This window comes from Penicillium taxi, assembly GCF_028828555.1.
Source record: "Penicillium taxi strain IBT 34144 chromosome Unknown utg000004l_segment0_segment0, whole genome shotgun sequence".
NCBI lineage: Eukaryota > Fungi > Ascomycota > Eurotiomycetes > Eurotiales > Aspergillaceae > Penicillium > Penicillium taxi.
This window is the reverse complement of record NW_026643206.1, coordinates 1651308-1673988: the sequence shown is the minus strand read 5'-3', so window position 1 is coordinate 1673988 and position 22681 is coordinate 1651308. Positions and strand designations below refer to the sequence as shown.

General features: G+C 45.6%; 9 protein-coding genes across 9 annotated transcripts; 6 read left to right on the top strand and 3 right to left on the bottom strand.

Annotated features, from left to right (window-relative positions):
* Positions 1–4324: 4324 nt before the first annotated feature.
* N7495_005547 (LLM class flavin-dependent oxidoreductase) lies at positions 4325–5407 on the top strand (the record flags this gene model as incomplete). Its single annotated transcript, XM_057208198.1, has 1 exon — positions 4325–5407. One exon carries the CDS (start codon positions 4325–4327, stop codon positions 5405–5407), a length of 1083 nt encoding a protein of 360 aa, XP_057061972.1.
* Positions 5408–6608: 1201 nt separating this feature from the next.
* On the bottom strand, positions 6609–8099 carry N7495_005546 (Major facilitator superfamily domain general substrate transporter; the record flags this gene model as incomplete). The annotated part of the gene is made up of 1 exon (XM_057208197.1): positions 6609–8099. The coding sequence occupies one exon, from the start codon at positions 8097–8099 to the stop codon at positions 6609–6611; it is 1491 nt and encodes a 496-aa protein (XP_057061971.1).
* Positions 8100–8587: 488 nt separating this feature from the next.
* Positions 8588–9611, top strand: N7495_005545 (alpha/beta fold hydrolase; the record flags this gene model as incomplete). Its single annotated transcript, XM_057208196.1, has 4 exons — positions 8588–8690; positions 8757–9041; positions 9093–9308; positions 9415–9611. The coding sequence occupies 4 exons, from the start codon at positions 8588–8590 to the stop codon at positions 9609–9611; spliced, it is 801 nt and encodes a 266-aa protein (XP_057061970.1).
* Positions 9612–10283: 672 nt separating this feature from the next.
* Positions 10284–14150, top strand: N7495_005544 (uncharacterized protein; the record flags this gene model as incomplete). Its single annotated transcript, XM_057208195.1, has 2 exons — positions 10284–10317; positions 10369–14150. 2 exons carry the CDS (start codon positions 10284–10286, stop codon positions 14148–14150), a joined length of 3816 nt encoding a protein of 1271 aa, XP_057061969.1.
* A 581-nt stretch (positions 14151–14731) lies between these two features.
* Positions 14732–15484, top strand: N7495_005543 (N-terminal protein methyltransferase; the record flags this gene model as incomplete). Its single annotated transcript, XM_057208194.1, has 1 exon — positions 14732–15484. One exon carries the CDS (start codon positions 14732–14734, stop codon positions 15482–15484), a length of 753 nt encoding a protein of 250 aa, XP_057061968.1.
* A 1061-nt stretch (positions 15485–16545) lies between these two features.
* On the bottom strand, positions 16546–18125 carry nemA (Nem1-Spo7 phosphatase catalytic subunit NEM1; the record flags this gene model as incomplete). The annotated part of the gene is made up of 2 exons (XM_057208193.1): positions 16546–16688; positions 16748–18125. 2 exons carry the CDS (start codon positions 18123–18125, stop codon positions 16546–16548), a joined length of 1521 nt encoding a protein of 506 aa, XP_057061967.1.
* A 578-nt stretch (positions 18126–18703) lies between these two features.
* On the top strand, positions 18704–20202 carry N7495_005541 (translation initiation factor eIF2B subunit beta; the record flags this gene model as incomplete). Its single annotated transcript, XM_057208192.1, has 3 exons — positions 18704–18801; positions 18879–20072; positions 20130–20202. The coding sequence occupies 3 exons, from the start codon at positions 18704–18706 to the stop codon at positions 20200–20202; spliced, it is 1365 nt and encodes a 454-aa protein (XP_057061966.1).
* A 598-nt stretch (positions 20203–20800) lies between these two features.
* rps23 (40S ribosomal protein uS12) lies at positions 20801–21381 on the bottom strand (the record flags this gene model as incomplete). Its single annotated transcript, XM_057208191.1, has 2 exons — positions 20801–20979; positions 21123–21381. 2 exons carry the CDS (start codon positions 21379–21381, stop codon positions 20801–20803), a joined length of 438 nt encoding a protein of 145 aa, XP_057061965.1.
* Positions 21382–21913: 532 nt separating this feature from the next.
* On the top strand, positions 21914–22672 carry N7495_005539 (uncharacterized protein; the record flags this gene model as incomplete). Its single annotated transcript, XM_057208190.1, has 1 exon — positions 21914–22672. One exon carries the CDS (start codon positions 21914–21916, stop codon positions 22670–22672), a length of 759 nt encoding a protein of 252 aa, XP_057061964.1.
* Between the last annotated feature and the right edge of the window lie 9 nt (positions 22673–22681).

Here is a 22681-nt window from a genome sequence, read left to right as displayed (position 1 = left end):
AGGGGGCTTGGCTTGGCACACCTCCACCTCGAGGTCGAGGTCGGAGATGACGGAAGTTGGATGTCGGATTTAATATTGGGTTTTTTTTTTCAAGAAGCCAAACCTAAGTAGCTATATAAAGTAACCTTAAAATTCAAATCTGGTCAATCAAGGCTCGATCCCGAGGTCGTTTTCTTTGATGGCCAGAAAAGCTGGGGACAATCATTACTTACCTATGAGGGCATGATGTCCTCAATCTGTTGACTTTAGCCATTCAAGGCGGGGCTTAGCGCTTCATTGTCAGCCCTGGAGAGATCGGAGGAGTGAAGTGGATGGTACATTAATAGTGCCAAGATACCGTGTACCTACCTGGGTAGGTGATGAAAGCTTACGGGACTTCCAAAGTTATTTCTAGGTGATCATCGAAATTGTTCTTTGATCATGCTCTGGCAGCTCTGATTCTCATATCATATATTTCACAAAATATGGAAGATTTCTTCCAAGGAGTCAAACACAATGGCCAATAAGAGCTACGAGTCCAGCATCGAAACGAACCTCACACTTCCCACTCGCGCAGGCCTTCCCTCTGTATAATTACACACAGATTTCCTACACCCGGCATTGTTGTATCGACAGTCAGAACTGTCATGGAAAATTGTGCCTGGATCATACTCGCTACCTTTTTCACAGAATTCGAATTCTAAGTGTCCGCTATATCTTCCCACGAAGCAACCCCTTTATTGCACTCGTTTTTAGAAAAGCAGAGCGCTCCATATTGTCCATTGATTGTTCGACATAGCTTGTTGACACAATCTAATTCATAACATTGTCGGCTTTTCGTGTGTGAATCACCCTGGTGTGGTATTTCTTGCATGTTATGGAGGTCGTGTCGCAGAAGTTGAAATGATCGCATTTCTGATCCTCGTTACATTGCTTGCCAAGAGCGACGATTTTAATGACTCGTTTACCAGATACCTTGAGGTCGGGAGAAGAGAATTTGAGATATTTGCCTTCACAGGATCATTCAAATGAGCATAGCTAGCTGCTACCTAGTACAGATATGTCATACAATGGCAGCTGATGGAAGTTAACCTTGGAAAAACCACAGAACCAACCAATCTATACCTTCAAAAAAGTTTTAGTCAAGTCAATTCAATCCAATTCTGTTCACTCATTCGTTGTTGGAGAGTTGAATTTTTGATGGGTTGGCGGGCCAAAACAAATCAGAAATCCAAGTCACATCATACGTAGCTTGATGCTCCAAAAGAACTCTAGAGGATGTATTACTAACCTTTCAAGTATGCAGAACGATTTTGAACGAAGTGCTCGCATAGCATGTCCAGGTTCTTCCAGGATCATGCCTATTCTTCATCTTGTATCCAAATTTAAGTGGATATATCCCTTTTTTAGTATGAAAGCAACCCCGCATTTCCGGCAGTGCAGTATCCATCTGTATTCGCAAAATTATACATTTTAGCGTCTTGGTATATAGCACTCTTATGAGCTATTAGCTTTCACTGGCTTATCATCTAATCTCAATCCATTAAACTCCACCCACTTTCTATTATCCTTATACGTATCTTGGTACGCACGACTTAGTACAGATTCCCGTGATTCTTACATAGATGAGGTTATTGTTGCGACAGCCGAGAAACAAGGCTATCAACAGACGGAAAGTATTTCGGCCGAAAAAGCTTCTGCCGAGACAGCGACTCCGGAACTGGATTAGTATATCACGGCATCCTTGAACGATATGCATTCATCGCAAACGACACCCTTGAGCGATGCGCATTCGCGACAGTAATGTCCCGTCTTCACCGTCTCTTCTGTCTCGGACGAATGTTGACATTCGTCCAGAGCAGAGGGGCGCCCATATACTATAAGTAGCTAGTTCTTCCATCAATGCAAAAGCAGACTTCACAACAATCGCAGTATTCAGTATCGTAGCATCCACTACACCCGGTGGATTTTCTACGGTGTTGAGTAGCGGTTCGTTGGAGCTCACTGTTCTCAGTAACGAGCGACTAGCTAGCTACGCTCGCTAAGCGAGCGACAGTTATACCATTTAGCTCATATGTAATAACATCTCCTCATCTCCTCTTTTACCACCCGAAAAATCGCCAAAATCGCCAAAATTGCTACTAGCAGACCTAAAACTTGCTGATATGCTACCCCAAAATGCAACTTTCGAACGTCAAGTTAGGTGAAAATAGAGGTTTTAAGAGCCTTTGTAGCTTCTGTCCCCTCTTTTAACACCGAATTGATTGCGCTTTTTACCCACCAAGACAGATATGCATACTTGAAGGGCACAAGTTCTGTAGGTTCTAGAAAGTGGTCTGATACCACACCTTCTGAGAGCGTGGATTTCATAGCTATATTAAGGGCTTATGTATATGGTAGTGCATGAATTTGGGAGGGAAAATGTATATTGGCAGCAAGATTCGAAGCCACTCTATTCCAAAGTCTACCTCCGGATTTCATGGTATTCTATCCCGTTCAGCAAATTAATCAAATCTTATCTGTTTCTGATCTTCATCCTAAGGCTGCTATTGATGAAGCTTTATGGTTAAATCTAGAGCCAAATGAAAGGTGGTAGTATAAGCTAGGGCCCGTTGCAACTGGGATTCGTGTTCTATGTCTTCAATACCGGGAACCCTCAAATGCTGTTGCTATTGATAAGTCAATGATCAATGGTTTTAGGCGGCCTTCACATACATTCAAGATGCCGCATAAACCAATTTAGCAAGGCTATAAGCTATTTACTATGGCTGACAAGGAATATACGTTATATTGAACACGAGAAAGCCGGCAGAAGTCTATTGTGGAGGTTGATTGGCTTAAGTATTTGACCCCAACTCTCTCTCTAGCTATTACCTATGGCTAGCTGTGGTTGTTACTTCTGCTATCACTTTAAGTATTGCTAACTCTCTCTATTTGGTGGTTCAACTTATCAATAAAGGCCCTCCACAGTGCTGTCATAAGTATACTCTCTATATAGATAACTACTTTACGACTGTGCACCTGTGGGACAACACGGCCAAAAGCTCCAAGATTCTGCTTCTTAAAGGCCCTGAAGACACTAAAAGAGTGGAAAGAGTTATTAATTGTATGAAAACCTCTATACTGCTCTGGTGGACTCTGCCCTCTGTATTACTTGGTAGGATAATGTGTCGTTACTGCGTTATTGACTATCCATGCTACTCATAAACCTACAGACTAGATTCCTCGTCTTCCAAATTGACCAGCAAAGACATCTGCTAGCGCGAAGATCACGTGTGAGCCATTCAGAGATTCACCTAAAAAGGAACTTCTTAGTTATCTCTCGAATGATTAATCATCATAATCATCAAATGGAAGCTGTTGATCATGCGAACTAGCTCCGTGCAAGATAGGAGACGCATATACATTGTGTTTACGCTCTGAATGGCCAAGTTTTTTTGGATTCTTGAGTTATCTATTGTTAATATTATATTACAAGGATATCCTACAAAAAGCAGGGTCTAAGACCACTCAACGTCAATTTCGGGTAGCTCTTTATGAAGAGCCATTACAGCAGGGAGTAGAGGGACCTACAGAGGCGGAATCTTATATAATCTGGAAAAGGTACAGAGTAAAAAGCGGTGCAAATCCCACCAGAAGGGAAAGGGAAAGAAATTTAGGACGAATTGGGGCTACAAGGCCATCTAGGCCCATCCTGGAAAAATTATTACTTAAATGTTGGTACCAATCTTTAGGAGAGCGGACCCAAATTGTTGTTAGAATTGGTGTTAGAATTGATGATCATTATTAGAATTCAGGCAAAAGTGCGTGGTATTTTCCTAAGGGTTCGTGTCATTTACCTATTTTGCCAAGGCGCTAAATGGACAAGGGGATAAGAGGATTGCTACATACTTCGATAAAAAGTACCTCGTAGCCGTCGCCCAAAACGCTCATACATTCCTAGATCTTGCATATCAATGCATAATATGCATATGAATCAAATTTATCAGACTATCAATTTACCTAAAATTATCTAAGCTCGGATAAAAAGATAAGATGATATTTTGATACAAAATGATTGCGTGATTTTGTGTACATTGATGCGATGTCGACATCACCTTTTACACCATAGAAGACACTTGGAATAATCAGGCAACACGTGTACTTGTAAGCAGTCCTATTTACCATATCAGGGCCTTTCTTCGCAATAAGACGCAATTATCTATCAGGCTTCGTTCCATCCATCATACGGCCGAATAGTCGGTTAGTGCCGATTCAACCAAAAAGTATAAGAAGAGGCTTATTTGCCTCCTAAAAGTGGAATAAATCAATTGCCATCAAATAATAAGAGCAAAACAACCCAACAATGCCTGCCGAATTCATCAGCGTCACATTCCCCAATGCTTCGACCGAGCTCAACCCGATCCCGGGTGCTGGCGTCGATCCCGACTACCTCGTTCGATATGCCAGAACTCTAGATGATTATGGTTACAACTACACTTTAATTCCATATGGCTCGGAGTCATTCGACCCCTTCACCATCGGTGCCACTATCTTGACTGTCACCAAAAATGTCAAGGTTATCATTGCCCTTCGACCCAACACAATTTACCCAACTGTGGCAGCAAAAGCCCTCGCAACCCTAGACCAACTCGGTCGCGGCCGTGTTGTTGTTCATTTCATCGCAGGTGGAAGTGACGTGGAGCAACAGAAGGAGGGTGATTTTGCAAACAAAGAGCAAAGATATAGCCGCCAAGAAGACTACATTAAGATTCTACGCCGTGCATGGGAGTCCGACGAGCCATTCGACTGGGAGAGTGAGTTCTATACCTTCAAACAATTTAGCAACAAGGTGCGCCCTACCAACGGCACTATTCCCGTCTCACTGGGTGGTTCCTCCGACGATGCATACCGTATCGGTGGTTCCCTTTGTGACATCTTTGGTCTGTGGGGTGAGCCTCTCAAGGAGACCAAGCAGCAGATCGATCGTATCTACGCAGAGGCAGAGAAGGCTGGCCGCAAAGATAAGCCCAAGATTTGGGTCACTTTCCGTCCTATCACTGCAGAGACAGATGATCTTGCCTGGGCCAAGGCTCACCGAACATTGGACGCCTTGAACAGCCACCGGGCCGCTGGTGTGGGCAAGGTTCCCGCTAATGCTCCCGCTCCCCAGAACGTGGGATCCCAGCGTCTGCTTGATATTGCTGCTCGTGGAGAGGTTCAGGACCGTGCTCTTTGGTACCCTACTGTGACTGCCACCAATGCCCGTGGCGCCTCTACTGCATTGGTTGGATCGCCAGAAACCATTAAGGACTCGATTATTGACTATGTTAAGCTGGGAGCTGAGCTTATCTCCATTCGTGGCTACGACAACCTTAATGATGCCATTGACTATGGACGTTATATCATTCCTGCTGTCCGCGAGGAAATTAAGAAGGACAACCTCTAAGTCTGTGGCTTTCAATAGGCTTCAATTATGAGAAATTGATAGAACTTGATTAGCTTAGCATATATAAGACTCGAAAGAGCTTCTAAATGGCAAAAATTACCAATAATCTAAACGAGCTATCATTCAAATTCATTTAAAATCTTTTTGAAATTTCTCTTAGTTACTTACCTACTTATTGCCAAGGTTCGAAAGAGGCAGAAGAAGTGTTCATCTAGTGTTCATCTGCTCTTTTTTCAAGGTTCATTCCCTCAAAGGTTAATAGCCCTGGAGTAACAAGGATTATAAGCGCAAGGAGTGTTAGATATATGATGGGACCTCGGGAGAAGCTTGGATGTTCTATTTACATGATACCTGTCAGAAAAAAAAGGGAGGTTTCGTTTTCAAATCGCGATTCAAAGCTTCTTCTTTCTACTTTTTTAAACTCATTCAAATGTCAATCTACAGGATCAAGATGACGATACCAGCGATGAAGCCTTTAAATTCATCTTAACAGGGAGGCCAGTGAATGCCTACGTGTGTACTCCAGGTGCCACATAAGAAATATCGAGCAAAGTCCGTGAAAAACGGCGCTGGAATAGTTTATGGATATGGTAGTATGAGATATCTTGGAATGTAATAAGGAAGCAGAAGAGGGCAATGACAAACACCACCTATACTATAGTGATCATACTAATAACAAATCCAAACTTGCTGATAGAGAAACTGGGATCTAATGGCAGAGATACTACATTCAAATGAAGTAGTACCCTTGGAAATATTCATGAATGAGTTGTACGTAGGTAAGATGTGTCAATTCCAAGTTGCTCTTCCGCAGAGTTGAGAGTCAAGCTCCCAACTTGTTAAATTGAATGAATAACAACAAAAGCCGGAGTTCTGTATATCCTTACGGCTATGGTTGGGGACGAGAATAGGTAAGCTATCAGCAACTCTGCCTAGTGCAGGTGGAAAGACTTTTTTATTCTCAGATAAGTTGACAAAGACCAACCAAAGGACAGGTGTATTTATTGATTAGAGTATAGGCACGTAGCTTAGTGCGGGCCGACTGGTAACCTCAAGAAAGAAAATTGAAGGTAGTGACCTCCCCGTCGCAGGCGGGAGCGATGGAAATGAACCATAATACCTAGATAGGCATTTATAAAAGTTAAAGGAAGATTTTATCTTCATTAAGATATGTAAAAAGTGATCTAACTAGATATATAAACTAAACATCATTCTCCTTCTCTGGTTGGCGATTCTTTGTCACTATTCTCTTCACAAAGTCTATTCCAAAGCCTGTCCATAATGTCAATGCCACAACAAAGGCAAGTGCACTAGCCCAGCCATGAGTCTGGGCAAACGTGGGAGCCTTCCCACTGGGCAATTGATACTGTTGGAATGGGATGACAACAGCACCTCCAAGACTGACCATGAATGCCAAAACGAAGGCTCGCAACTGCTGATCACCGCCACAAGAGCCGTTGACCCAGCCAGCTAGCAAAGGAGTGTAGCATCCATAGCAGCCAGTCAAGATAAATGCAGCCATTTTCAATGAATGTGATGCGGGCCATGCCGTGAAGACGGCATAGCAGAAAGTCATCAGACAACCCACGGCGAAGCAGACAGGTCCTCTTCGACCGATCTTGTCGGAAATAAAACCTGTTCCGATCATGAAGAAGAAATTTACTGCTCCAATGCAGGTGGGGATGTTGTTGATCTGGGGCACTGAGTAGGTCTTGAGTGACTTCAGATACAGCTCGAAATACTGCATTACATATGACCCACACGTCAAAGACCAGAATGCGTAAGCAAGGGAAAACGTATATAGTTGCCATGACTGGAATATGCGTTTCAAAACGCTCAAGTCCATTTTTCCTGAAGGCGTGCGGCCATCCTCGTCAATCCTCTGTATAGCACGAGTTCTTTCCCATTCATTCAAGTAGAACGCGGTAGTATTCTCGGGTGTATCAGGGAGAAAGATAAAACCGTAAAGGGCTACTGGTATGGCAAGGATGAAATCAAAGATGAAAAGCCATCTCCAGGCAGAGAGGCCTCCTTTTCCTCCCATTCCCTTATACAGTGCAGATTGCAAGTAGCCAGAAAACATCTGTCCTAGAACTCCGGACATGACGAACAGGCCACTGCGGGTTGCAAGCTCGGATTTCTTGTACCAACAGCCAAGAATGTACTGGATACCGGGCCATGCCGCCGACTCAAAGAATCCAATACTGAACCGAAGACCGTAGAACTGCGAGGCATGGTTGCACTTGTATAAGAACAGAACAAAAAGTGACCATACAAGCAAGCAGCTAGGCAACCAATACCTCGGTCGAATCTGAGTCAGGGCGAGATTGGAGACAGGTCCACCAAGGATTGTTCCAATACTGAAGTAGGTGTTCATCCAGCTCAGTTCATTTTTTTTGCCAAAGTTCAGTTCTTCTGACATGCCAGAGACGTAAGCATTAGACACATTGTTCCCATCTAACTGCTTGATGAAAAAACACAAGCAGCCGTAACTCAGGAGAAACCAGTCGAGTTTGAAGATGAGCTTTTTCTCTGCTTTGGAGGTCCCGGGCTCATGCCAATGAAACCAACCAGTGCGTGTTGGTGATTCTTCTATATCTGAGCCATGTTGACGATTCTTCTGTTCATGCAGATTTGTGGTGTCCACGGCCGTGGAATCCTTCCACACATCAGGTTGTCTGCTTTCCCCCATTTTTGGCACAATCAATGTTAGGGACTGGGGATTCCATGATTTAAAGCTTGTCTGTGAGACAGGATGAGAAATGAACCTTACTCCGAGATCAGTTCGTATAACCCTAAGTAGTTAGTTTGAAGAACATATGAGTTTTTAGCATCCTTACGCCATTTCAGTGCCAGTGTCGTGATAGGGTGGATTAATTTAACTAATTATGGAAACTATAGGCGGAGTGGGGCCGCGTTGAAGAATTACTGTAATATCAGCTTTGCTCCGCTCTTTCTAATCTTTTCATCTTATTTCTCAAGTCTTTTTTTCTATTGGCCAATCTGGCATTCTTAATTCCTGAATCCAAGCCCCCTTTCGGTTAATTTGACTACATATTACCTAGGTACACTCTAAATAGATCGAGCTTAATAATCATGTTCTTCTTTGAAGTCTAATCACTTAGTGCCATCGCCAGTTCATTTCGCTCAGATAATACTGAGAGATTCAAGCCCTAAGATATGGTCGAATACGCTGCTATCGGAAACGCAAAACTGGCTTACCGTTTGACCGGTCCTGCCGATGGCCCTCTGATAATCACTCTACATGGAGGTCGAGGTTTTGGTAATGATTACAAATTCCCTTGATATTGCCAGCCTTGGAAGCTGATATGATGTTACGCGTGTAAAGGAAGCCACAGTTCCGACTTCAAGGCTTATCACCCGCTATCCTCGTCTTATCGGGTCCTCTCGTTTGACTTTCGAGGACATGGCCAAAGCTCGAGGACTGAGCCTTACACATTCAATCAGCTGGTTGAAGACATCGAGGGAATGCGGCGGCATGTCCTCGGTGACAATCATCCTTGCATCATCTGTGGTGGCAGCTTTGGTGGGTTCCTAGCTCAGCAGTATGCAATTACATACCCATCCATGGTTTCGCATTTGATTCTGCGGGGAACTGCTCCTTCTTATCATCGTGAGTGTGACTGTCGTTCCCATGTATAGCACAACGCTTATTTTCCATCAGATGAGGAAATGGCCATTCGGACACTTGAAAAGCGGGCTTCGAAAGCTCCTAACTTCTCTGTCAAATTCTTGCGAGATGGAATTTTTGGAAAGTTTGACAGCGATCTTGAATTCAGGCTTGTCATGTATGCAGCGGCACCACTCTATAGTGAGAGTTTCGACCCAGAAGCTGCTTTAAAAGCCAACATCAACACAGTTTTCTATGCGAAATCACATAGTAGGTCGTTACCCCAACCACTCAGCACCTGTTAGAAAAGACAATGGCTAAGATCATACCAAAGATGATCTCTATAGTGAGCAGGAAAAATATTTCGATTATAGAGATCAGCTCCAATCCATCACCGCAAAGACATTGATTATTGTGGGAGAATTTGATTGGATTTGCCCAAAGGAAAACTCGGAAGATATTGCATCGAGAGTGCCCGGCGCACATCTAGCAGTTATTGCAAATGCAAACCACGCAGTTCACCAGGAGAAAAATGCGGAAGTCATAGATTTGATCAGGAACCATCTTGCGTAAGCAATCATATCACGTGACTATTCATTTCTGTCAAATGAGAAATTGACCGTCCAACCAGAAATGGTTGACGAAACTGGATTGTCTATCTAGGGATGAAACCCGCTTAAATACACACATTATGGGTCCTGCTGACATACGCAGCACACCCCTTAATATCGGCCCTTTGACAATTTCCATAGCCATTGCATTCAATGTCTATCATTTCACAACCTGCTCTTCTTCTGGAGTAGTTCCGATAATATCTTGAGATAATCTAGACTTCGAGGATTGTAGAAGCTTGTGTGGACCACAGGAATTTACTTGTTAGCGTCCCCACTTCCCCCACTATTCACTATCAATCAATCACACCATTTCCACCCTATTAAATTGCACGAAAGTTCAAAAAGATAACGTACCACAGTACAATGAGACATGATTTTCAAATCTGATGTCGGTCCATTGTCGGCCGTTCAAATGGAGGTTGGATGAATCTTGATGACGTGCTAGTAATACTGATGGTCGGCGCACCCCCGATGTAGATTACCCTTAAGAGACGTTTTGCTACAATTCGGCCGTTTAACGATATCGTCGCTAATTAACTCCGTTATGGGATATTATGATATTATATTGCATGGTGCGTGAACTGCAATCTAAACATCTGCAAAGTTCTAGTCTTCATCATCTTGGATCACCATGGCGTCCATAGCAGATATCAATATCTCAATAGGTAGGAGTTTTGTCTACATTCAGACCAACTGAACTTTTCTGACCATATCAGATCGTGGTGGTACCTTTTGCGATGTGTTGGTTCAGGTCCCAGGTCGTGAAGATATAGTGTTCAAGTTGCTATCAGAAGATCCGCAGAACTATCGTGATGCGCCGACAGAAGCAATACGAAGAGCACTGGAGACGATAGAAGGACGACAAATACCTGTCGGGCAGCAACTTGATGGCTCAAGAATTGCATCTTGCCGTATTGGAACCACTATCGCCACAAACGCCTTGCTAGAAGGTAAAGGAAGAAAGTTCGCGTTAGTCACCACCAAAGGTTTCAAGGATGTTTGCGTTATTGATGACCAGACTCGACCAAAGCTATTTGCATTGAAAGTGAGAAAGCCTCCCGTTCTGCATGCGAAATCGGTAGAAATCGATGAGCGCATCACAATTGAAGACTATGATTTCAATCCATTTCCTTTAAACAAATCTACAGCAATCACAGACCCCGCCTTGGTGCGGACATCAAGTGGCGAAATCATTCGGGTCATCAAGCCACTGGATCCTGCTGAAGTCCGAGAAGTATTGAGTGGCTTGAAATCTGAGGGTTATACATCCCTGGTAATCTCATTCATACATGCATACCTGTATCCTGACCATGAGGATCAAGTTGCTGAAATCGCTCGCGAGATAGGCTTTGAGCATATCACCAAGGCATCAGAAGTGAGTCCTACAATCAAGTATTTGCAGCGGAGTACTTCTGCTTGCTCCGAGGCCTACTTGTATCCCATTGTGAAGGACTATGTTGCCGCTTTCCAGGCCGGATTCAGTTCTCTTCCGCGTCGTGTGGAATTTATGGGTTCTGATGGCGGATTAAGGCAAGCTGCAAAGTTCCGGGGAAATGAAGCACTTCTCAGTGGTCCAGCAGGCGGTGTTGTCGGAATTGCCCGAACATGTTTCGACGCTGCCGAAGGAACTCCTGTTCTTGGATTTGATATGGGTGGAACAAGCACCGATGTTTGCAGGTTTGATGGAAAATATGATTACATCACAGAGACAACGGTTGCTGGTCGCAAGATCACGGTTCCGATGCTAAATATTGCAACTGTCGCAGCTGGTGGAGGATCAATGCTCTTTGCCCGGCATGGATTGTTTGTTGTGGGACCTGAGAGCGCAGGAGCACACCCTGGGCCTGCGTGTTATCGAAAGGGAGGTCCTCTCACAGTCACAGATGCCAATTTGTTCCTAGGAAGACTGGTTTTGTCTTCTTTTCCAGCTATATTTGGACCTAACGCAAATCAGCCTCTGGATTACGAAATCGCAAAACAAAAGTTTGATGAGATCACTCGTGAAATCAACGAACAGACAAACCAAACCCTCAGCTCCGAGGAAGTTGCTTTAGGGTTCCTCGATGTTGCAAATGAAACTATGACTCGGCCGATGCGAAATGCAACTGAAGTCAGAGGATTCGCCCCGAGCAGTCACACTTTGGTCAGCTTTGGAGGTGCTGGTGGTCAACACGCCTGTGCTATCTCCAATAAGCTGGGTATCACCCGCATCTTGATTCACAAGCATTCATCATTGTTGTCGGCTGTGGGAATTTCTCAGGCAGATTTGCAGGTTGAAAAGACCATCCCCTTTACGGGCTTCTTCCACATCGACGTGCTGGATCAGATTCGATCCAAGATCAAGATTCTCAAAAGTCAAGTTAAAGAAGAGCTTGCGTCTCAAGGAGCCGATATAACCAGCATTGTTTTCGAAGAGTCCTTGAGCATGAGGTATGCAGGCACTGACACCAATATGGTCATTTCCAAACCAGAAGACGAAGATTATGGAAAGGTCTTTGTGGGATCACATTTAAGAGAATTTGCCTTCGTGCTAGATCGGAAGATCCATGTTGACTCAGTCAAAGTTCGTGGGGTAGGAAGGAGTGGCATTTCAGCCGAGACCACCTCTCCCTACCCATTACTAGAACAGGTCAAGACTCGCAAAAACTATCTCCAGTCAACACAAGTTCAATCTGTCTTTGTGGATAGCAAATGGCAGAATGTTCCTGTCTTCGAACTTAGCTCGGTCCAACGGCCTAACCAGGTACGCGGCCCTGCGTTGCTCATTGATGCCACCCAAACAGTATTCGTTGAGCCCTCCTTCAACGCATACATTCTACCAGATCATCTTGTGCTTGAGCGTGATGTAAGCAAGAATTCAGAGACGGAAACTGCTCTGAGTTCTGAAACTATCGACCCCATTCAGCTATCTATTCTCTCTCATCGATTCATCGCTATTGCTGAACAGATGGGGTATACCTTGCAGCGGACCTCCATATCAACTAGTATAAAAGAGCGTCTAGACTTTTCTTGCGCTATCTTCTCCCGAGACGGAAAATTGGTTGCGAACGCCCCTCACATCCCTATTCACCTGGGCTCAATGCAATATGCAATTCAATACCAACACCGCCTCTGGGATGGAAAATTGAAACCTGGTGATGTTCTCCTCAGCAATCATCCCGAGTGCGGCGGTACACATCTCCCGGATCTCACTGTCATCACCCCTGTCTTCTTAGATAATGAGCCTGAGGTTGCGTTCTACGTTGCTGCCCGAGGCCACCATACCGATATCGGTGGTCTTGGAATTACATCGATGATGCCAGGATCGAAAGAGTTATGGGAAGAGGGCTTCAATGTCCGGTCGATGAAAATCGTGGAAAGCGGAGTATTCCTCGAAGCGGATGTACGAAAGGCATTCTTGGCTGTAGGCAACTTCCCAGGATGCAGCCCGACTCGTCGCCTAGATGACAATATTTCAGACCTCAAAGCACAAATTTCAGCAAATCAGCGAGGAATCTTGCTCCTGCAAAAGATGTGTGACCTCTGGAGCTTCCCATTCGTCACTAACTACATGAATGCAATTCAGAGGAATTCCGAAACCGCGGTCCGAGAGTATTTAAAGAAAGTCGCTTCGTCTACAACGATGCCTCTGACGGCCAGTGATCACTTCGACGACGGCACTGTGATCAAAGTCTCCATATCAATCGATGATGCTGGCGGTGCAGTGTTTGATTTTGCAGGGACAGGTCCTCAGATGTGGGGAAACTATAACTGCCCCATCTCTATCACTCACTCAGCAGTGATCTACAGCATTAGATGTCTTGTTGACGCTGAAATCCCCCTCAATGATGGATGTCTAGCGCCAATAGATATTCAAATTCCCAAAGGTTCAGTTCTGCGACCCGGCGCCTCAGTGGCGATCTGCGGTAGTACACTGGCAAGTCAGAGAGTCGTCGATACGATCCTAAGGGCCTTCAAGTCATGCGCCGCATTCTCAGGCTGTGCCAACAGCTTTGGTTGGGGCATGGGAGGAAAGAACCCAGAAACCGGTGTCATTGAACCTGGATGGAACTATGGCGAGACTGTTGGAGGAGGATGTGGTGCCGGACCAAGCTGGGATGGAGAACATGCCATCCAGGCGCATTCGACAAATACCAAGATTACTGATGCAGAGGTCGTGGAGAAACGAACGCCTGTTATCATTCGCAAACATGCCATCAACCCTGGAACTGGAGGAGCCGGGAAATACTGTGGAGGTAATGGCGCGGTGCGGGAGGTTGAAGCTAGAATCCCTATGCGATTCAGCATTCTGAGTGACCGACGAGTCTATTCTCCATATGGCATGAATGGTGGCCAGCCAGGAACGGTGGGTCGAAATTATGCATTCAAGTGGAATGATGATAAGACGGCGTTGGAGAAGACATCTTTGGGCGGAAAGGCAGCTCTAGCCCTAGCTGCTGGCGAGATCATGCAGATAAACAGCCCAGGTGGAGGAGGTTGGGGGTCGATTGATTCTTAATAGCATAGTCATACCATTGTAGCCATTCGTCATTCTTCAGAAATATGAATTACCAGAAGAATTAAAAGTTAGTTAGACCATTCAAGCCGTTCCTACCTAAGTACCTAACCCTATCTACCTCCAGATGTATATTTCAACTATAGGCAACTTTTATAGTTGGGGTAGTACCTACACCGGGCCATCCACCCGTCACCCGTGCACTGATAAATAATATTTCCAAATTCCTTCCAAGGCGATTCCTGGGGAAAGATTTTTCGGGCGGTCGTGAAATAACTGTCGGATTGGTTTGTTTACAACTGGGCAATTAGTTTTCAAGTTTCTTACATGTGTTCGGTTATTGCGAATGCCACTTTGGAAATGCCGAACATCATCAAATATCTACTCCGTCTAGTATTTTTCAGCAGGATTTACAATGGGAGCGGATCCTAGATAGAAAATTCAATTACTGTGTAGTTATGTCAACGTCCAATCGTCCAATCGTCAAATGATACTGTGTTATCACGTGATGTATTACATAATCGGTCATCAAACATGAATTTGAAAGAACTATTCAAATTCTCCCAGCCATCGAGACAAGAATCATGTCTTCAAATTCACAAAATCCGGAGGTAGCAACAGAGACAGTTGCTCTCTCAGGTTCAATCGACTCCAAGATCAATCATGCTGCCTCTATTGACTATTGGAACAGTGTTCCAAGCACCTCGAGCGAGATGCTAGGCATGTTGGGCACTTATCCATGGTACACGCGCATCGAACTACAAGGATCAAAGAACTTTTTGACAAAAGTTCGTCGGCTAGTGCCAAACCTTCCGTCCAGCGGAAAATTCAGCCTAGGAGCAGACTGCGGTGCTGGAGTGGGACGTGTGACCGAGGGATTTCTCAGCCACGTCTGCGATGTGGTCGATGCGGTAGAGCCGGTAGAGAAGTTCACCCAAGTCTTGCAGGAGAGCAAGCTGAAGCAAGATGGTATTGTTGGTGACATTTATACCGTCGGTCTTGAGAACTGGTACCCCCAAAAGACATATGATCTGATTTGGACTCAATGGTGCGTGGGGCATCTGACCGATTCTCAATTGACCGATTATATCGTCAGATGCCGTGCGTCACTAACGGAGACGGGTATTATGGTGTTCAAGGAGAACTTGTCTACCGATCCTCTCAATCAAGATATGTACGATGACTTGGACAGTAGCGTTACCAGAACAGACGCCAAGTTCAAACAGATCTTTGATGCTGCTGGCATGAATGTGATCAAGTCTGAGATTCAAACTGGATTTCCGAAACAGTTCAAGCTGCTACCTGTGAAATCGTATGCCTTACGACCAAAGTTATGAGATACTTTGTATAGTCTGAATGCAAAATCCAGCCTAGCGTGATCTATTCCAGGCATCTCTCAACATAAGCGGTCTCATCTGAAACTTCCAAAGATATTGATATGGCTCTTACCTGAAAGCAAATCTTCAGCCTGATGGGCATTACAAATCTAAATCCAATAGTCCGTTCAGATAGGAAAAATCTGGACTTTTTACGTGGCGAAATATGACATCTACGGGGAGGATCTACTTTGATGATGTGGAACTGAGCTCCCTTAGGCGTGCGAGAAAGAACATGATCATATATTAGCTGTTTATTGGAATAGCAGGTGTTCCCTCTGTCAATTTTCATAAGGGTCGATGAAGAATATTGAGAGGAAGAGAGACAGTCAGTTTCCAAGGTTGAATGGTAGAATGGTGATGAGTTTTGCCAGTGAAATAACCTTGGGCAAGTGTATGCTGCTATATGGTGGGTCTATGACTGATTTCAATCTTACGACGCATAACTAAACGTTGGGCGAACGATAACCGTTGAAAGGATCGGTGTTGGGAAGGAGATCAAGCTGTTTGTAGTTTAGCTCATTCAAATTTCCATTACTAGCATTGTATGGACTGGAACCTTCAAAGACCTAACTTCGTAAGCAAAAGTGCATAGGACTATACATGTAACGATCTACACTTGCGCTTGTAGACTATTCCACTGAGCCAAAAAGGCTATAATAATCTTCTGAGCGGAAGATTATGCGCAAGTTCCATATATATACCAACTTTGTAGAACACTGAATTGAGCATAATGTCGGTCGCATCTCCGTACGCCATTACAGTACAATAAATACTGGCTACGGTTGAACTCGTGAGGCTGTTATTAGTACATTTGCTGCTTCATGCCAGTAACACGAATTAGAATGTCATTAGAATAACTGCGCTCTTGATAGCTTCATTCATCATCGCTGTCATCCATGCAGCCAATTTATCTTTTTTCGTATGATTTCTTGATGGAAAAAGAGGTCGCTTCTAGCAAATACAAAACTCCCTTTACACTCATATGCGCGTCCATAGTTAAAAAAAATAAAAGCGAGACATTAATGCTGAGTCTCGCCACGGCGAAGTCCCAAGAATGCTCGGACATCAGTAACATATTGTAAAGCCTCCAACATGGGAATCAGTTGCAGTAGGTCGTTATCAGTGGGATCGTTGAGCCAGGCCTCAATGGGAATTGAGTTATCTAAGAAGCTAATATTAATAATCGGGTTTAGAGGATATTGGATAGGACCAACCCTATACCTTCATGGAAGATGTAGCTCAGCGGGCTGTTATCCAGAATCATCACCTTACTCAGATCCGGTTCCACAGAACTAAGATCTTTGATGTAAGCACCACTGCGGTATGTGCAATGTTGGCGGTAATAGCGGGCGTGAAAGTACTTGCGTTCCTGCTCGAGCCAGTCGATCACGGGGTCGGCGTACTCTTGGACACTGGCCGTAAAGATGACGAGTTTGTACCACTTGCAAATCTTGCGGAGGAACTCATCGCAATGGGGCCGTTTGTGAACATAGTACAAAATGGGATGTTGGGGTCCCGGTGTATTTTGCTGTCCACCGGCACTGGCAGCAGATATTGGCATGGAGAGTTTTACCTCAACCATATGACCACTGGACATGCGGCCACCCTTGGAAAGCGAGTGGATGAGGGTTTCATCTAGGTCCAGTACTAAGGTCTTCTGCGGCAGCTTAGCATTTCGCGTAGCTGCCGTATATGAAGGCAATCGTGGAGGGAGAAGTGGCCGTGGTGGAGTAGGAGAATGCGGATATCTAGTGATGCGATGAACGGATGGAGATGTTGGAGACTTCAGACTGTCTAGGTTGACAGCTGCCTGGATGCGGGTCACACCCTCTGGCATCGGCTGGCCTTGGTCTGCACCCTGTGATCGCCGTTGTCTCTGCTGCTTGAGAGACTCTTCATGATGGAGCTTGATTCGTATAGATCGACGAGGCGTGCTGTCATCTAGTACGGCATCAGGATTCGGGTCTTGGGAATGGCTTGGTCGACTTTTCGGTTTATTGATGACCCGAGAATCTGTATCTGATTCAGACGTAGTGGACAAGTTGGAATCACGAGATGTATGGCGCTTCGACTTGTGGGTGGAGCCACTCCGCCGCCGACCTACTACCCGAGTCGGTACTTTATCCGGCCGGGGCCTTGTATCGGCAGAGGATCGCCAGATCTTTCTTACGGGAGCAAGAAGAGAGTAGTAACCTTCATTGGTTTGGAAGAGCTGAGCCACATAGACACCAGGTGCAGCCAGTGTAGATAGAATGAATCGTATTGTTTCCATGATCGCGGCAAAGATGCGCTTCGTGATAAGTCGCCAGGGACCTTGTGCTACAAGTGTACCATCTTTGTGAAGGAATATGGTCTTATCATTGAACGATTCAAGTGAGTCATCTTCTTGGTGTTGGTCTTCATCTGCTTGTGATGCCGTTCCATCGTAGCCAGTTTCAGCGGTGAATGCCCGAAAATTATTTTCGCTGTAGGATCGATACTTCGCAAAGTCACTAGGCGGGATTACGCGCTGACCATCACTTTGTGAATGCGATCGTGGGCGTCTAGAACTGGACGACTGGCCAATGACTCGCGAGGACAAGATATTCAACGAGTTCATCTTCCAAGGTCCACCGGAGACAAGCAGGAGATCTAGAGACGGAGTAAGTAAGTCATCAAGACAGCTGACTGCAGTAAAGCTTTCAAAATAGAAGATATAGGAGATAGAGGGGCCTCGTATAGGAGGCGTAAGCTGGGTAACTGGGTGTGCTCTACCGACCTCAATGCGCCGGTCACCCGTGCCTCGGAACAGCTTCCGCGACTCTCCAGTCCGGTTTCTACCACGGTGACAGCAACTTTTTCTTTTAAAGAGACTGAAAGGAACTCGACGCAGAAACTGTAAACCAAAGGATCCGAAAGGAGAAAGGACCTGGTCGAAGGAGGAAAGTGTGGGGAAGCGGACAACAGTTCAAACGGCAGAAAACGATTCTTTGACGCCCACTTTTGATTAAACTTGCGATTCTCCGGTCCTGCAGGAACCAACCTCTCTTTTTCTACTACAGAAAAGACTCTTCACTCTCAATCTCAAAATACAAAAGAGATCAAAATCAAAAGTAAACACCTAGTTATCAACCCTGTTCAACCAGCAACACCCTGACTCAGTTCCAGATCTTTTTGCGGCTTTCATCCCACTTCCCCATGTCGCCGACATCTTTGAGCCTGACGCCAGGCCTGACGTCCTTTCTCAAATCGCTCAATGCGAACCCGATTGACACCTCTATTGAAAATCTTATTTCGTGCGCATTACTGCCTTGCTTTATGAAGCTATGTCTATATAAGACATTCGTTGCTAACTATGACTCTTTTGGTTCAGATTGCTCAAACGTCGCCAAATTCGCCATTCCCGATCATGCGCTACTGCTACTGCCTACTTACTTCGGCGAGTAATCTCAGCCTGCCGCACATCTGAATCAGCGAAGCTTATTGAGCGAGTGCAGAGCGTAGGAAGGCGGCTAATGGAGGCACAGCCTCGAGAGATGGTGGTGGGGAATATTGTGCGCCGAGTACTCGGCCTTATTCGCGATGAAGCAGAAGACGACCGTGATGCTGAGTTTGCTCTCAGTGAAGCTGGGTCTGAGAGCCTACCTCAGTCTCCCCGCGTCCTTGACGGTCAGTCTCCGAAAAATACATCACCTCGTAACACAGTGGTGACTCACCAAGACCCAACAGATGCCTCACTAGCTTTAGACCGAGATGCGCTTGGTCTAAGGTCTGAAGGTGAACGCACCTCAGCTCGCCCCCCTCTCACTTCCATGTTCAGCCTACTATCCCATCCAGAAGTAGACTCGTCTCCTAGCACACCGGGCTCTCAGTCTCCAAATGGCCGAATGCCCGCTCACATCAATAAAGATGTGCGAGCGGAAGTTATGGAGGGAATCAATGAGATTATCGACGAACTGAGTCAAGTAGACGACCAGATTGCGGCCTATGCCTTGGATCATATTCACTCCAACGAAGTCATACTGACTCATACATCTTCGACGACAGTACAGAAATTTTTACTGAAAGCTGCCGCGAAGCGCAAGTTCACCGTAGTCCATGCGGAGTCATTCCCCAACAACCACGATGCTACACACGCTACTGTCAGTGGTAATACTTACGGAGATGACGAGACCTTGAGCCACGATGCCTTCCAGAAGCCACTCGTCGCACTCGGTATCACTGTCATCCTTATCCCCGATTCTGCCGTGTTTGCCCTCATGTCCCGTGTGAATAAGGTTATTTTGGGCACACACTCTGTCCTCGCTAATGGTGGCCTCATCGCTGCTGCCGGTACCCGTGTCATTGCCCGTGCCGCCAAAGTTCATCAGACTCCTGTCGTTGTTGTCAGCGGTGTCTATAAATTGAGCCCTGTCTATCCTTTCGACTTCGACTCACTTATCGAGTATGGCGATGCCAGCAAAGTTCTTCCTTACGAGGACGGTGACCTTGTCGATCAAATTGACGTCTTGAATCCAATCTACGATTATGTCCCAGCAGAGCTCGTCGATCTTTACATCACCAATCTGTGAGTCTTTCATCTGACAATTTCATATTGAATATTTTGAACTAATTGGTTTTGCAGTGGTGGACACGCCCCATCATATCTCTACCGTATTGTTTCAGACCACTACCGCAAAGAGGACATCACCTTTTAAAGCTGAATTGCTCGGTTTGAGTTACATGAAGAATCTAGAAAATTAAGGGCAAACGTTGAAAAATATACCCTAGGAATGACAGCAAATGATTGGTATGCAGAATAGAAACAAAGATCCATTTCGATGTCGATGTGAGATTTGAAGTATTTAGTAGTAAATATCTAAACAGCATATAAGGGTGGCGCCATACTACGTCTACCCCGAAATTGGCTTGGAACTACAGATAACAAGTTCTAGTAAGCTCAGTATATCATTTGTGTTTCTCGGCACATGGTACAATATGTAGGCCTGGGAGACTACGCTCCTCTACACTCTTTCAACTGCTCATTAGGCAGCTAGACACTAGCGTATACCATGAATACATACTGGATTCCCGGAGGATACTCGGATATTAAGGTCATAGCGCCATTGGTTTTTTGGTTCGGAATTGTATCAATCATAAGAATTCACACACATCATTCCTTCTAGACGAAAGCCCGCCCGGGTTGTATTTCCCTAAAAAAAAGTTCTCATGAAATCCAGGCGCTGATGAGACGGGCTTCAGTCTCACACCCACTATACTCCTCCACATCTCCGCATTTTTGTTGCGACAGGTTGTTTAAGAGCGGGGCTTCTCCTTCTTCTCCTTCCACAAAGCAAGGAGACCGACACCAGAGACCTTGACGACCTTGAAGCGGACACCGGGGATATCACCCTTGGCCTTGCCCTTACGACCGAAACCAGCGAGGAGAACTTCGTCGTTCTCATCGATGAAGTTCAAGCAACCGTCATTGGGGACTAGTAGAGAATAATAATGTTAGTTCCAAATGTGCACAATTTGGTATTTCCTTCCACCCGATTGCGCATGCGATTTGAAGAATTCGATATCGTATGACATTGACAGGCATCGGTTCCGAAGGGAGAAATAAAGGGTAACCCACCGAAAGCAGCGACCTTCTTGCCGTTCTTGATCAACTGGACCTTGACACACTTGCGGATGGCGGAGTTGGGCTGCTTGGCCTCAACACCGACCTTCTCGAGGACGATACCCTTGGCGTGGGAAGCACCACCGAAGGGAGAGGACTTGAAGGCGGTTCCGAGGAGACGCTTCTTGTAGTGGAGATCGGCCCAGCGCTGCTCCTTGCGGTGCGCATCGAGCTTGCGAGCGGCGTTAAGACCACGAGGCTTTCCCTTACCCATGTTGACGGATTATGTTGGACGGTCTGGAACGAGAGAATCGATGTTAGTTTTCTTATTTGGTATTTCTTTGTCTTCTGGCGAGTGCATTTCGTGGGGAAGTTTTCGATCAGGGGAAGGTAGAATCTGGACTTGTTTCGTGGGTCGACGGTGTGATTGATTGATGACCTCTTCCACCAAGAAGGGAATTGCAAATACAGAACTCATCGATAAAAGACACGCGAGGGATAAAAAACGGCGTACGTACCGACGTAAAATGGGTGTTGTCGCCAAAAGGGCTGGATGTCGATGAGATGTCGAAAAGTCGATTTCGGTTTCAACATGAACGGGGGCCGCTAGGGAACGCTTTGTGCGCTTAAGCGAGTCACGGTCACGGGATCATTCATTAGTCATCTCTAATATTAATGCCAGAACACACCGCTCTCTACGGAGTACTCCGTATCATACCGCCCAGAACCCGTCAACTGATAAGATCTTATCGCTGCCGATCTTCTTCTCCTGTCCTCTACTGTCAACACCACTCTGACCGCTCCCAATGGATTCATATAAGAAACCCACAAGCTCGCGGTTACCGCCCCCATCTCTATTTCAGGGTCCACCTTCTCATAATGCCTCTAATATCTCTCTATCTGTGTCTCCCCAATATACTCTCGCAAGTCAAACCGGCAGCCAACCTCCGCCTCTCCATAGAGATCGGTCGCATCGCAATAACGACGGTGACGGCTCGGAGAATAAGAGCTTGCTTTCTCCATTCATTTCGAGGCGTGTCTCCAAGCACGACGTGGACGGCTCCGAAGCTATTTGGCAAGAAATGCAGAGTGCCTTGTCCGAAGTCGAACTAAGTGCTGTGACGAGCGAAAATGTCTTTGGCGAGAAACACGCAGAAGCACTAGAAGACTTACGCATGAAACAATTGAAACTCGCACAGGCTTGGGCGCGCAGTGAGGCTGATGATGAGGTTGTCGATTCAAGCCCCAATACTGCTGACAGAGACAAAAGCTCTACAGATCCACCCAGCACTGATGCAGCAGCAACTGAACAGGCACCACCTCGTGACCGTGTGTCTTATCGCTCTTTGGATGAAGAGACCGAGAAAGATATTATACTTGCACGTCAACGTCGCGAGGCAAATGATCGTTACTTTGACCGCGTCAACCAGGGTGTGCTAGATGTTATCGCCAAGCTTGAGGATGTCTCGCAGGCCATGCGAACTGTGGAACAGGAGAGCAAGGATATTTGGAGTGATACGGAGAGCATGGGAACGGTTGGACCGTCATCCATCAATTCAGATTGATATGGAGAC